We start from the raw sequence: 15,770 nt of genomic DNA on the forward strand, positions 1-15,770 counted from the left end.
AAATTAATCCTATATTGTCTTTATTATTTAGACTTAGATTGTGTAATCTTGCATTTTATTCGTATTGCACTTCTTTCTTGTTTTTTATGAATCCATCGTCTATGTTGCTGTGTAAAAAGAAAAAATTGTGAAGGAGACCTCCAGAGGGATCAATAAAGTTATATCTGTCTATCTATCTATAAGTCACACCTTCTTTTTTTACATTGTATGATTCCCATGTCCCTACTATAAAGGGTTGTACACTCAAACTCAGAAATGAATCCTACTTCCCTCTTCTCCAGTGTGAATTTTCATGTGTGCCTTCAGGTACTTTATCATTGTAAAACTTTTACCACACTGAGAGCAGAAGTATGGTTCCCTGTTGTGAATTTCTATATGATTCTTCTGGTTTCCACTGTTTGTACAACCTTTTCCACATTGAGAGCAGATGTCAGATTTTTCTCCAGTGTGACTCCTCTTGTGCCTACTCAGGTTTCCTATCTATGTAAAACCTTTACCACATTCAGAGCAGATGTAAGGTTTTTCTCCAGTGGGAATTCTCATGTGTCGCAATAGGTAACTACTGCATGTAAAACCTTTACCACGCTGGGAGCAGATTATAAGATGTTCTACAGTGTGACTACTCATGTGCATATTTAGGTTTCCTTTCTGTTAAAAACCTTTACCACATTTAGAGCAGATGGAAGGTTTTTCTCCAGTGGGAATTTTCATGTGTGCCTTCAGGTACTTAATCACTGTAGAACTTTTACCACACTGAGAGCAGAAGTATGGTTCCCTGGTGTGAATTTTCATGTGTGCCTTCAGGTACTTAATCACTGTAAAACTTTTACCACACTGAGAGCAGAAGTATGGTTCCCTGGTGTGAATTTTCATATGATTCTTCAGGTTTCCACTGTTTGTACAACCTTTACCACAATGAGAGCAGATGTAAGGTTTTTCTCCAGTGTGCATTATCGTGTGTATCTTCAGATGGCTTTTTGAGGCACATTTTCTCCCACATTCAGAGCAGATCAGTGATTTTTGATCATCTTCCTTCTTGATGAAAGAAACCATCAGATTCTGATTCTGAACCGAGGTTGAAGTTGTCTTAGTGTTGCTGGTTTCTCTCCAGTCTTCACTGTCATCAGTGTCTGATTCAGAAGACGGTGACCTCTGGTGGTCAGAGAGTAGGTCTGAAGTCAAGTCAGTGACTGGTTCTGGTCCTTCACATTTGTCAACATCAACTTCCGTTTTAATGTGTTGAATTGACATGCTGGTCAGAGACTGTCCTTCATCTTCATCTATAATCTTCTCATGGACAGAAGTGAGGTAGAGCTTGGTGGAAACTTCATCTTCTCTTTTGACGACGGAAGGTTCTTGTCCCTCATGGCTCAGACTGAAGATGCACTCCTGTTGCTCCATAGAAACTTCTTCCTTCACCATTGAATCAACATTAGACATAGATTGTGGGTGTTGGGGCATTTGTGGCAGGAATGTTGAACATCTGTGGCAGTTGGATCGACAAATAGTTTGTCCAAGTGTGAGAGAAACTGGTAAGTCCTTATTACATATTATTTATTGTTATATATGTATATTATTTTCCTCAAGTACTACCTTCTAATTGTTGTTCTACTCATAACTTGCATATTACTGTACAGAGAATTCATCTTTTCTGAGGTTAACCTTGATAGCATCACTATTTATTAGCATGTTAGTTAAAACAGCTTATTAGACTTTAGACTTTCTTTATCGTCATTGCACAGAAGAACGCAGCCGAGAAAACTGGCGAATTGCTTGGCAACCGTTTAAAAAACACAGCATAGGGTGATTGTATAAATACTAATAAGAATTAATGTATATAAAAGTATCAATATAAATATAAATAATAAAAAATAGTACATTATAAATAGAACAAATAATGTTTTGAATAGTGCATTGCTCAAACTTATATTTCATTCGGCAGTCTGATGGCCAGAGGGAAGAAGCTGTTGCTACATCTTTCTGTTCTGCAGCAGATACTGCGGAACCTTCTGCCAGACGCCATGAGAGAGAACAGTCCATAGAGGGGGTGGGTGGGGTCGGACAGAATTCTGTGGGCTCTGTTCAGACAGCGTAATTTTGCAACGTCCTGGATGGGGGGGAGCTGTGTCCCGATTATCTTCTCTGCGGTCCTCACCACTCTCTGCAGAGACTTCCAGTCAGAGGCCTTGCAGTTCCCCGACCAGATGGAGATGCTGCTGGTCCGTAGGCTCTCAATGGTCCCTCTGTAGAAGGTGTAGAGGATGGGTGGAGAGACACCTTCCTCATCCGTCTCAGGAAGTGCAGGCGCTGCGGGGCTTTCTTCACCAGGGAGGTGGTGTGAAGTGTCCAGCTGAGGTCCTCTGTGATCTGCACCCCTAGAGACTTGGTGCTGCTGACGACCTCCACCGTTGTGCCGTTGATGAGGAGTGATGCGTGGCTGGGTCGAGATCTTCTGAAGTCGATGATGATTTCTTTGGTCTTGTCGACGTTCAGAAGCAGGTTGTTCACCTCACACCAGTCCACCAAATGTAGCACCTCCTCTCTGTAGGCCAGTTCGTTGTTGTCCTGAATGAGGCCCACGACTGTTGTGTCATCAGCATATTCCAGGATTTGGTTGGTATTGTACCTGGGACGACAGTCGTGGGTCATCAGGGTGAACAGCAGCGTGCTCAAGACACAGCCCTGTGGGGAGCCGCTGCTCACAGAGATGAGGGGGTTCTGTTGGTAAGGAAGTCCAGCAGCCAGTTGCACAAGGGGGTGTTGAGGCCTAAAGGGCCCAGTTTGCATAGCTGTTCCTGGGGGATAATGGTGTTCAATGCTGAGCCGAAATCCAGGCACAGCATTCCAAAAAGACGTAAAGTCATCTGCACTGTAAGGGATATCGGGAATGATATCCTTCAGGAATATAGAGGAAACACTGAACAATCAATGTGCAAATGAAAACTCCTGTGTCAATAAGGAACTAGGCATCACAAGCTCTAAAGTTCAACTTAATACAGCAACACATTCCCATCTACATTTGGTAAAAGATCATATGGACGACATTGGTGACTTGGAGTCACAGCATATACAATTGGAAAATGATCATTCTGATGGTGGTTTAGCTGAAAGCTATGTAAAGAATTCAGATTCTCAAACTTTCAGTGAGCGATGATTTACTGTGGGTTCTTTATAAAAACACTATCTTGAAGGAAGGTACTTAATCGTCAAAGTATTCAGCAGCACGTAAACACAAACAGTCAACCATGTCTAATTTACTCTGGTAATGGACTCACAACGCCCTCTAGTGTGTGATTACAAACAACATAAGCTTCAATTATTGATACCAGGCAAACATGTAATAAGTGGATGTTTGTGTGTGTGACCATGGTAACAGAAGTAACGTGAGGTCAAACAGAATGAGAACCGGGTCGTTATATATGTATGTGAATCCATGCGAGCACTTGGATAATAAACATAAGTTACTGCGACTATATCGACTGGATTACTGGATCACATGAAACAAACATACAATTGCTGTTATCACTACAATAACCTATTGAATCATCATTTTACAAAAACGAAATTGATTTTGTCGACGGTCCCTAACTGACGCACTCGCAGTACGATCAGTGATTCTCTACCAGAGCGAATATCTATCGAATTATTCGAGTCAGTTAGTCAGATATTGGATCCGACTAACTTCCCTGCGGTTTGATGAACAGAGAATCTCAGCATCACTGTATCATGATACCATATTTATCAGGAGATACCATACCCAGAGAGAGACATATTATCAACATTGGATTCATAACCAATTCTAAAAATAAATCAACATTGAATCAACTATATAAACATTGCATTATACGTTGAAACAATGTCATTAGGCAGTTTCAGGGGGCTAAAAAATATAGATAAGAACTATAAATGCTTTTAAATTATAGTAGTATAAACGTTTTCTTGAATAAGGGGTTGGAACAGAGGTAAGTAGGTAGGAGAAAGTAGGTAGATGCGTTAATACTTGAAAGTAAGCGTAGCAGTAAAGGTCACTACTGACAGTGTCACCACTGTACCTGGAAATGTAATAGCTGGTGACAAATCATCTCTTTGCAGTACTGGATTCTGACTCCAAGTACACAGGATTTGGCCAAATGTAATATTATTACAAGTATGTATTTATTTATAAAATTGTGTCGCTTTTGGTCCTCTTTATCATTTAAGAAAAAAAAAAATCTTAAAAAGTTATTTTTTTGTGCGCTTCGTCTTTCTGTCTCTGATTGATGGTCAACTGTGATCATTCAGAGGAACTTTTATAGTCAAAACGTGCCACAACTCATCCCTGTTTAGTGGAATAAAAGAATAAAAGGCAAGATGCTATAATAATGATAAGCTAACTATGCTATTGAATAGTGATGCCATCAAGCTAAACCTAAGAAAATATGAATTTACGGTACAGTAATATGCAAGTTATGAGAAGAACAACAATGACCAGGTAGTACTTGAGGATAATAATAAATATTATATATAAATATAACAATAAATAATATGTTAAAAGGACCAGTTTCTCTCCCTCTTCGATTGAATGTTCGCCCATCGCAACTGGCCACAGATGTTCAACATTCCTGCCACAAATGCCCCTCACCAGACACCCACCATCTATGGCTAATGTTGTTTCAATGTTGATTCTACGACAGATTTTCAATGTTAAAATCGTGACAGTTATTCAAAATGAATGGATCGATATCAACCAAAAATAACACATCTGGCTAAATAATCAACATTGAATCAATGAAGTTTGCTATATGGGTAGTTATCATGAGAGGAGAAGAGTACATTTAAATGTTACTATTTAGCAGTTATCAGCCGCTGCTTGAAGGAATCTTTCAAACTCTCAAGTCTGGACATTTTCCTCCGCAGAAGGATCCACGAGTAGAAGAAACCGAGAGACTAAACAGAGTCAAAATCAAGAGAGTGAGAAGATTCCACAAAAACAAAACACGACGTTGGACTGTGACAGTTGGGGGGAGAGGTGAAGCAGGACATTGTGAAATACTTTTAACTCTAGCCAATCATCTCTTTGCAGTACTTTAAGTACACTTAAAATCAAACCCCACACTTTTTGACCTTTGGTCCCGCTTGGTATATAACTCAAATGATGTCCAGCTTCCAGCAACTGTGTTGACAGTCAGCGAATGGGCTGGATACACATGTCCTTCCTGTATTCAGCAGCACCCCCAGGTGAACCAACTGCTGAACTGTAGAGAGAGCTCTTGCTGAGGTTCACCATGAACCATGACAATAGGTCAAGATCCTCACCACACTTGCTCTCATTGGCTCCAGTCTCTGCCTCCACACACTTTGTGGAGGTCCTGGGCGCCAGGGACTAGCCGAACAGAAGTCGAGTGTATTGAAAACACGCTCCTCGCTCGATGGTGAAACGCATGTACTTCCCATGTCCCCTGATTATAAAGATGTGAAAGTATGCGTCAGTCAGGTCAATTGATGTCACCCAGTCTTGAAAGACAGTTTTGTTTAAACAGACACAAACTGATGAGTACAATGGAGGTCCAAGATCTATTTAAGACACACTTAAATCAATACACTAGCTGCCCTTTTATGATATGACATTTGTGTTTTACTTTCGTTGTCTTTCTTTTGGAATAAACATTAACACCCCTCCACTATTTCAGTGCTGTTAGCATCTGTTGTGTGTCTTGCGACATGAATTAATAGCTGGACTCACTGGTGACAGTTGCTGAGAGGAGATCACTGAACAAATTACTGTCCATCATGGATGATGACAGTCGTCCTCTGAACAATGTCATCAGTGAGCAGAGAAGCAGAATGAGTGCATGAATGCTCCTCCCATGATGCAAAACAAATAGACTCAGGGACTCATTCACTCCTCGGGCTATTAAATTGTACAATTCTGAGTTCGGGGACAGGAGTGGAGTGAAAGTATCTTCATGTTCTATTCTATGTTAATCTCTGTATCCTTTGTCTTTGTTAGTTTTCTTTGATCTATGTTCTTTATCTTTAGACTTAGATTGTATCATCTTGTTATTTCTCTTTATTTCTTTTTGTTCTTGTTCTTATTTTGATTCTTTTTTTATGAAAAATTGCTGTATTTGCTGTGGCCATTGGAAAAAAACAATTTCCAGAAGGAGACCTCGTGAGGGATCAATAAAGTTCAACCTAACCTAACCTAACCTAATAGTCAACATTACAGAAGCCTATCATCATTTTTGCTACTGCTGTGTTGGTTCAGTGCAAACAACATGTAACTTTCCATTGTTTTTGTAAACATGTTTTCAATGTATGCTGCAGCTTGAAACGAAGTCCAGGATGTATACCCCAAATTATAGCTTCTGATAACTGAGGTTCTACAAATGCGTGCGAGACCCTCTACAGGCTGTCGCTATGGGTTACCTCTCGAAGGCTCTGCCTCGTCGCTGAAGAAAACCGATGCACTCCCCATCCAGCAGGGGGCAGTAGGCCACCTCTATTTAAAGCATCACTTCCCTTTAACAAGCCAGAATTCAAACGTACGGATGCTGTCTCCTAAATTCTGCATTAAAATATTTTAACATATGGGATACTAGAAATATTTGAATAAATTATCTAAACCCCCATTCACTGAGCGAACATCTAGATTTGGTTTAAACGTTCAATAGATATGGCACAAAATAATGAAAAAGAGTTATAATACATTAATAACAATCCTGATTTTCAAACAGTTAAGAGCGCTGCTCCTAATTTGACCGACGGAAGTTTCTGAGTAGCAAATTTTGTTTGGGGATTTTCTTTTATTAGATGACTTTATAGAATATTCAGCCTTAATCAAAATCCATATTTAATTTTCATCAGTGGATTAAAAAAACGCAGACCCTGCATTGACACATGTTCACAAGATGTTTTGTTGCAAGGTCTTTAAAGGTTTGCCTAAAATTTGGGCTTGATATTTTACATTTCCAAACACTTTTGTCAAAATTAAAAAAAAGTTTTGTATCAATTACTTTGAAATAGGATAGGACACTGCAATATAAAAAAAATAAAGAGAACCAAGGTTAAATGTGCAACCGAAAAACATTAGTGGTTATACTGGATATATAGAGGCAAAAATTGATTCATGTAAGCCATTTAAAACAATAAAAAATCTGAGATAGTAAAATTACTTTTAATAGGCAACAAATGGATCAACAAACGTGTTTGTATGAAAAAAAACAACGAAAAAAACGACCACATACGCTTCTTATAAAGTTTAATTACCACTTATCAAGCGCAAAACAGTCAACATTATCTATGAAACGATTAAAAAAAGATTTCCTTGAGATAAGCAAAAAAAGAAATGCCCAGCAGTGCTTCATATTGATTAAAACTACTCTAAAATCTACCAAAAGTGTAAAAAAAACAATACACTGATTTAAGAATGAACTTGGTAAACAATTATTTCTTTGCCGGTCTTCCTCTACGACTTTTAGGCTGCGTCTCAGTTTGAGCAGCTTCCACAGTTTTCCCAACAGACTCCACCACAGCCTTTGCTGCTCTTCTACCCCTCTTTGCTGGCTGAGGTTCCACCACGTTTTCTGAGAGATGCTCTTCAGCTTTCTGGTCCTCTTCAGTCTCCTTTTGCTCATCACGCTTAATCTTGCCACAAGCTGCCTTTTTCGCTGTCATCTTTGGAATTTCACGGACTTCCACGTCGTCTTTCCATTGGACCGATTTTTTTGTCTCCTCCTTAAGAGCGAATGAATCTTGGATGACATGCGAGTCTTCAGTGTTTTCGGCTTTCTTGACTCCTCGTCTTCCTCTAACGACGGGAGCAGGCTCAGACTCTGGAACTGATGCAGTGTCTTGGTTGGTGGTCACTGCACCTCTGCGGGCTCTTTTAGCTGGAACCACTTCCAAGGGTTCAACCTTGAGAGAGGCTTTGACTCCTCTCCCTCTTGGCTTTTTCTCTTCAGGCTCACACTTAATTTCAACCACTTCTTCTACAACTTCTGTAGTGGATTTAGCTGCTCTAGCCTGCTTGGGTTTGTCTGAGACCTGAATCTCCTGGTCTTTCGTTTCTTCCAACTCAGAAGCAGTCACTTTCTTTGTTCTGGTGCCTCGTTTAGGTTTGGCAGCTACAAGGTCTTCTTTACCGTCAACCTTCTCTGGTTCATGAGAATCTTCTTCAGGGAGAGTCTCAACCAGAGCTTTTCTTCTGCCTCTTCCTGACTTTGGAGCTGGCTCTTGGGGTTTTTCGGCTTCCAAAGTTGTAGCTGTGGCTTCATTTTCTTGAGAGTTGTCCTCTGTGGGTTTGGCACGTCTTCCTCGTCTGGCTCCGACTGGCGCCACAGCCTCGGTCACCTGTACAGGAACCACCATTGCCTTTTCAGATTCTTCTTGTGGGGCTGAATCCTTTTGAGGCCTTCTTCCTCTTCTGGGTTTTTCCAAAGTAGACCTTCCCTCCTCAGCGACCACATCACCACAAAGCTCATTCTGAACCACCTCTACAACTTGATCAGGTGCATGCCCCTCTGATATCTCTGGGGCTTCTTCAGGCACCGGTGACGCCTCAACTAGGATCACTTCTGGAGCTTCAGTGGACATAGCATTTCTGCTTCTGGTCATCTTTGTTCTGGTGACTCGTTTGGGTTTGGCAGCTAAAAGTTCTTCTTCATCGTTGATCTTCTCTGGTTTGTGGGAATCTTCAGGGAGAGTCTGCGGTAGCACCGGAGCTTGCCTTCTGCCTCTCCCCATCTTTGGTGCAGACTCTTGAGGTTTTTCAGCTTCCAAAGAGTTGGCCTCAGTCCCTGGATGAATCTCTATTGTTTTTTTGGCAGGTCTTCCTCTTCTGGCTCTGACTGGTTCCTCAAGCATCTCTGAAGTTTCCACAGGTGCCTCTTCTAGTTTCTCTGGTTGGGCAGCATCAGTTTTAGGCTTCCTTCCTCTTCTGGGTGTTGCCATAGTAGGCTTTTCCTCCTCAGAGATCGCATCTCCACCAAGCTCATTCTGGACAACCTTTAAAGCGTCATCCGTTTCATACTGCTCTGTGAGCTCCTTTGTTGCCTTTTCCAATATTGGAGAAGCCTCAACTGGGACCACTTCTGGAACATCAGTGGACTTGGCATTTCTGCCACGTGTCGTCTTCTTGGGTGTCGCTGTTACTTCGACTTTTCTCCCACGTCGTCCCCTGACTGGCAGTAAAACAGCTGGCTCTTCCGAAATTTCAACTGCTTTGGGCTCCACGGCTTTAACTCTTCTTCCTCGTGTAGGTTTCTTTTCAATAGCAGTGGATGCGTCTACTTCCATTTGTGCGGCGGGAGCTGCCTCAACCTCAAGTTTGTCTTCTGTTCCAGCCTCGGCAGCAGGTGGTGCAACTTCTTCCACGGTCATTTCCACAGCTTCGCTTTCACAAATGATTTCCACTTGGTCTCCATGTTTTGTGTCGACTGAAAAGCAGTGACATGAACGAGACATCAGTTAAGGTTTGTGTCAACAAAGTAATGATGGTCCAAGTTCTTTCAATACATAGTTACAAGTACAACTGTAATTTTAAACAATTTATCAATCAAGAATCAACCAATGGGGAAGATTTGCATGGAATTTTCAACCTTATGAGGCACATAATCATTAATACTTAAGCTTTTCTTGCATATTTATACAATATTGTACAAGTTACCTTAACATGATCTAGATGTTCAACTTTAGAATTTTCATATTAAGCATACTGCATATTCAATGTGGATGGTTGAAGGCAAAGCTTCAAATGTAAATTGGCGCCACACCATTGTGTTTAAAATTAAGCTAGGAAAAAAATTAAATATCCACCGTTGTCCATGATGAGTTGAGGAATGGTTGTAGAGACTTCATCTGACAAAGCTTCAGCCTCAACACTGGACTCAATGGCTTGTGGTTCTTCCTGGGCAAGTTCTTCAACTAAAAGCAGAGGAAGAGCAGAAGGATGGTCACTGATAAAGATCAAGTATAACAGATTATACTGGGTTCAATTTGAGACTTTAAATTCTCAAAAGAATCCATAAATGCTAGATGAACTGACCTTTAGTTTCAGACTCACTCTCAATTTTGATTTCCTCTTCGACCTAAAATGAAAAACAATTTAGGAAAAAAAAACATGCAGAAGATAACAATTGAATGAATAAATATTTGTCTTTACCTCAGCAGGTTCAGCTTGCACCGTAGCCTGAGTAACAGGCTCCTCCATGAGCTCGTAGAGCCCTTCGAAGTCCTCTACTGGTGGGTTACCCAGGATTCTTGGTGATGTCACAAGTCTCTTGATGCCAAAGTGTTCTTCTACCGGTTCAGCCCTCTCTCTCGGCGTCTGCATGATCCTTTTGACACCAGTGAGACACTCCTGTTGGACGATCTTTTGCTTGGGCGTCTTCAGAAGCTTTCCTCGTAGGTCCTCGATGGGCTCAGATTTCTGTTTCGGCGTTTGTTGAATTCTTTCACAGACGTCTTCAACAACATGTTCAGGGGTTTTTGTGATCGTTACTTCAGAAGGAAGCTCTAGTGCTGCTGGTGTCGGTTTAGGAGAGGACACTGGAGGCACAGACTCCTCCGTCTGTTCAGACTCTTCGGTGTCAATCTGCAGTGGGGGGACGTCTTCACAGATGCCGTCATCCTCGGGTCCATTCAGTAGGCGCTGAACCGCCTCACTGTTGTAAGCTCTTCCTCTGATCACTGATGCAACACTCATTGGAGACACAACCATCTCCCCTGTGAAGGCAGGGCATCAAAATATTAGTCCAACTTTTAATTCTGATTATATAAAGCAAAAATCCATTTTTAATGTGCAGCATTTCTCCCGTTACAAATGGGACTACTTGGCACATGATAAAGTCAATTAAGTGTACAAAAGAGTTTCTTAAATTGTTTAATAAAACAGCCAAGTGTCACAGTTATTAGTGACTGCCGTTGAATACAAATTTTAAAATGTCAAAACTAATTGAAGTTTCTGGCAAACTGTTGAACTCTATAAACCGTTACTCGTGTCCTCTAAATCACTGGCATCATAATGCGTCCCAATACCAACAAAATCAAATGCATTAAATAGTGTAACGTACCAGTCTCCTCTGGTGTGTTCAAGACCGACTGTTCGACCTCTACCCTCTTCTTGGATGCAGATCTATCCTGGCTGAGCACAGACTGCTTAACTTTGTTGTTCATTGGGGTTTTAAACATCTCTGAAACACCTGAAATGGCAAATGAATTAAACTGACTGTAAGACAACCAATCAAAAGCTTAAGGATCAGGATATTACCTGATAGATCGACGTCCAATTTGGTCTTCTTCTCCAAGATGGCCGTATTGAACACGACTGTTGGTGGGGCCCCCACTGGTTGGACCACCCTTTGTTTTATTGCTCTGCCCACGACGATAGTGGCAGGTGAGGCAGCGTGCCCTGTGCTTGTGTAGCTCATCAGCTTTTTAGCAGGTGTCTGAAAGTTAAAGGAATTCAGAAACAAGATTAACAAAATGCACTAACTGTTAGTGCCGTTGCCATAAAATAATGGTTTCACTCTTTTGGTTTAATATAACAGAAAGCTTAATTTGCCCAAACACCAGCTTTAAAAATTCTCAGTCATCGGGAGCTCATCGTTCCTTTAGCTGTGGAAATTGTAATGAATGCAGCCCTCTAGCGGCCGAAAGTCTACACGCCAAAATTATGAACATTTGCAAAAAATGTAAAGAAATATATTATTTTACCGGACTTATTTGAATATAAATAAACCAGAAAATCTGACAAGATTAACACACACACACCCTAATGACAAGTAAATGTAATTGTTCCAGTAGTGATTTTGTATTACCTGTGGTTTAGGCACAGTTTTGACTTTCTTTATGGTTTTCTTGGCAAGGCTTCTCTGGGCAAGTGCAGCCACTTGGATTTTGGTCTTCCCAAACTTGACAATATCAGCAAAGGAAGTGGCTGCGAAAACAAAGAACGTGGTTTTAAAATTAAACAACTTGCTTTTACAGTAGTATCAGTTTGTGTCCACCACAAACATACCCTTCAATGAGGCACGAGAAATGCCACTCAGTCTTGAAATCATTTTCGCTGCACTCTTTGGGGTCTTCTTCATGCTCTTCCTTTTCAGAGGAACTTTGGGAGTTGCATGAACCGAAGACTCTGCATCTGCACTGGTACTTTCTGTACCGGGTGATGGGGTGCTGATGCGGGAGATAGAGAAGCGACCTTGAACTGTGGGGGTCTGAGTCTCATCCTCGTTCTTTGAAGAGGAACCCACAGACTTTCTTCCACAAGACATATCTTTCTGAGACTTCTGAAGAGACGGGGTTTGGACTTTTGGAGTCTTCTTTGCTTCTGCTTTAGGTGAAGGTGTCCTGGGTTTGGGAGATTTCTGCAATGGTGTTGCAGCAGCCTTAGGTGAGGCAGATCTAGATTTTGGAGACTTCTGAGGAGTCAGGGTCTTGGGTTTTACAGATTTCGTCTCAGAACCCTTGGGTGAAGTTGACCTGGATCTTGGTGACTTCTGAGGAGATGGTGTCTTGGCCTTCGCTGCCTTATTTGCAGATTTAGGAGTCTTGACCTTTGCAGGACTTTTGGCATCTGAATTTTCCTGATCATCCTCCTACAAGCGATTAAATAATAAATGTTTAATGAACTCTGGATTCTGAATTCATCAAAAACATCGAAAACTTACCTTCAACAAGCCGATAACAGATGCCCGTCTCAACAATGACAGTTTGGGCTTTGGGACGGAGAGGCTTCTTCGTGGCGTGGCCCCTTTACGCAATGGAGAGTTGGGGGGAAGTTTTTTGTCAAACAGCTCTGGAGCCAGTTGGCCACCAAAAGAAACACGTTTCCTTTTTGTTTGGGGTGTTGGCAACTCATTCATGAACTCTCCGCTTTTCCGCTTTTGTGGCATCACCTTACCTGTAATGAAAACACAACATGAGCACTTGAATACAAAAATCTCATTGACACCTTTAAATTAATGTATATTTACCAGTTTCCGGATCTCTGGGGGATTTGTTTTTGACTCTCTCGCTCTGTGGGGTGGAAGACTTCTGCTTCACTTCATCCTTTGTCGCAGACTTGGTCGGCGTCACCTCTCTGCTTCTCATCTTGGGGGTCTGAACGTCGCTGGCTGTGAATCTCTGTGGAGTTGTGCGTTTTCTCAACGACAATGGAGTCACATCGGCAGCAGCCTTGTCAGGGGTGACACTCTGTGATGGTGACCTCTGCTTCTTGGCGGACTTTGGCGTCCCACCCACTTCAGTTTTGAGATCTGCAGCTTGTTTAGCAGTGGCATCCTTTAGCGGGGTGCCTTTGGCTGCAGGTTTTTCATCCCAGATCATCGTTGGTTTTGGAGTGCAAAACTTTGATGACGGCGTCTGAAAGCGACTGTCTGAGGACTTCAGTGGGGTCTTTATATCTAGAGACTTCTTGATCATTTGATACAGATCACTGAAGGGGGAGTTGTTGTCCTGCTTTGACACCTCCACGGTTTCATCCATGCTATGTGAAGTGTTGTTCTCACTTCCATCTTTGAGATTATGGTCTATAACAAAGTAGAAGACTTTTTAACAGTCGATTTAAAAATATAAATAAAACAAATGAACCAACACTCACCATTCTTTGTTTCACCGCCAGCACTGATGCCATCTCCCGACTGCTGAACCTGCAAAACCTGAACATTAGACACCAATATTATGCTTAGTCACAGACAAATTTAACATTTCCACTTATATGAATGCAGTAACTACAGCTTGATGGCCTTGTATTACCTTGAGGGTTTCAGATTTTCTTCCGAGTGAAGATCTCTTCTTGGGTGTTGGTGGTGGAGGATACTCGAACCTACAAAAAAAAAAAGAAAAAAAAAAAAAAAGAATCAGTTTTTTTTCTCCAAAGATTGTTTGGATACACATTGATGTAAGGACAGTAATTAATGAACAAGCATACCTCATCTAAATTTTAGTTTAAATTAAAATTATTTTAAAGGGATATATAGGGGAGAAAACGTTATTTCACTAAGTTTCCCCATCAACCTCAGGTAAACCAAGGGTTGGGAGAATTTCAGAGTAATCAGTGCCTTTATGGAACAGGCAGAAAGAGTGTCAATGCTGAAGTGACGGCAAATTAAAGAACAAATTACCTTCACGGCAACTAAGTGTTGGGCTCAATTTCAGACTATTCTGTAACTGTTTAAGATTTGTCAGGAACAATAACGTCTATTTTGATTGAGTGACTGCCCAGTGTATTTGGTCAAAAATTAATTAAAACTTAGAACATCCAAATACCTCAGTTGGTGTGTGTGCACAGACGATCTTAAATCAGACTTGTTTTAGTTATTCTGGAACAATTCTCTTAAGGCTTCAATAGAAGATGGACATTACAGATGAACTCCACGTCGGTATATGGATGTTTTAAGCGCGTTTTATTGGATGAAGAATAATACTAATGATCATCAATTGCTTCATTACAATGAATATAAATTTTTCCTATAACTCAGATTACCTTGAAAATAAACCCAAATCCATGGTCAACATAAGGTTCAGTAGAAAATGAGAATTTGGGATGAACTAACCTTTTAGTGTCAAAAACATCCAAATAACCCTTTTTATTCAATTACAGAAAAGTAGTATGGAGGCATTTTGGACAAGGAAAAATGGTTTTCAGTTGCGACCATCATATGGACATACATTTCTGCCTGTAACTTCGAATTACCAATTAATCTTATTTATTACTTACTCTAAAAACATCCCAACCCCCAAGTAAACGTGAAGGTGAGTAAAAAACGAGTTAAATATGAATTTGGGGAGAAACAAATATGATGAAAAAAGTGAATACACACCTGAAAGATCGATCAATAATGGTTATTACATCTCCATGTTTCAAACGCTCTGCCTGCTGCAAAGGTTCTCCGTTGACAAGTGTGGGATTGACAGAACTCAGATTGGTCAAAATAACCTTAAAAGACACAGAAAGATTAACATTACCTACTGTTATAGTTCATCACAACCATTTCATTTCAAAATCCAAGTTTCAGTGTTTTTTTTTCAAGTCGGCCATCTTGATTTACCTCTTTATTTTCATTTAAATCAATTCTGCAATGCTCTTTGGAGACTTGGGGAAGTTGGATGCGGATATCGCAGTCCGGCTTCCTGTGAACACATGTACATGTGAATTAAAAACATATTAAAAGCAAAGGGTTTCCTGTCCTGCTGTGCACAGACTGAACATGAACACGAGGCGCACTTATGCATCGTCATACTGCGAAAACATGACATCGAATGACATCAAAACAAAATGTAACAACTAAACACAATGCATCAGTTACTCATAGTTAACAATAACATGTGGTGAGTAAAGACGAATTTACCTTCCAAAGCGACATGAGGCCGTCAGTGGCAGCTCTGACCCGTCACCTCCACTTCTCTTTATCACCACGATCTTACCGTGCAGTGGCATTTTCTTGATATTTACCTTGGAAAATGAGATTAAGTTAAATATTGGTCAAATTTAAAGAAAAGTTAGCAAAACTCTCAAGGTTGCTGTAAAATTGATATCAGAATATGGTATAAAAAAAAATACACAAAACGTCAGAAAAACAACGTACCTGTAAGTTCTTTCAACTGTACATCAAGTGAGTTAGGCTAGAATAAATGTACTAATATTACTGCAGCAATAACATCATGGTTAAACTATGCTACGCTAGGATCTCATACAGCAACTACGGCGCGTGCCTAACGGAAGCTATATGGTTAACAGTTGCGCCGAAAGAGTCAAGTCTAGTTTCCTGAGGCTAGTATCCTTC

General features: G+C 40.8%; 1 protein-coding gene and 1 pseudogene across 3 annotated transcripts; both read right to left on the reverse strand.

The window, feature by feature from the left end:
• Positions 1-480: 480 nt before the first annotated feature.
• Positions 481-1,422, reverse strand: LOC148086924 (uncharacterized; annotated as a pseudogene).
• Positions 1,423-7,141: 5,719 nt separating this feature from the next.
• mki67 (marker of proliferation Ki-67) lies at positions 7,142-15,699 on the reverse strand. Of its 3 annotated transcripts, none has more exons than XM_087785084.1 (16): positions 15,573-15,699; positions 15,336-15,439; positions 15,036-15,117; positions 14,808-14,923; positions 13,741-13,810; positions 13,586-13,634; positions 12,960-13,514; positions 12,654-12,886; positions 11,999-12,581; positions 11,799-11,917; positions 11,249-11,426; positions 11,052-11,180; positions 10,142-10,704; positions 10,025-10,067; positions 9,796-9,903; positions 7,142-9,416 (listed from the first exon to the last, which is right to left on the reverse strand). In XM_087785084.1, exons 2-16 carry the CDS (start codon positions 15,422-15,424, stop codon positions 7,426-7,428), a joined length of 4,908 nt encoding a protein of 1,635 aa, XP_087641210.1. In that variant the 5' UTR covers positions 15,425-15,439; positions 15,573-15,699; the 3' UTR covers positions 7,142-7,425. The 3 variants fall into 3 exon arrangements, with proteins under 3 accessions (XP_087641210.1, XP_087641209.1, XP_087641211.1); XM_087785083.1 differs by having other exon boundaries at positions 13,586-13,643; XM_087785085.1 differs by lacking the exons at positions 14,808-14,923; positions 15,036-15,117; positions 15,336-15,439 and having other exon boundaries at positions 13,586-13,643; positions 15,573-15,682.
• Positions 15,700-15,770: the final 71 nt, after the last annotated feature.

This window comes from Callionymus lyra, chromosome 2 (genome assembly GCF_982586985.1).
Source record: "Callionymus lyra chromosome 2, fCalLyr1.hap1.1, whole genome shotgun sequence".
Taxonomy (NCBI): domain Eukaryota; kingdom Metazoa; phylum Chordata; class Actinopteri; order Syngnathiformes; family Callionymidae; genus Callionymus; species Callionymus lyra.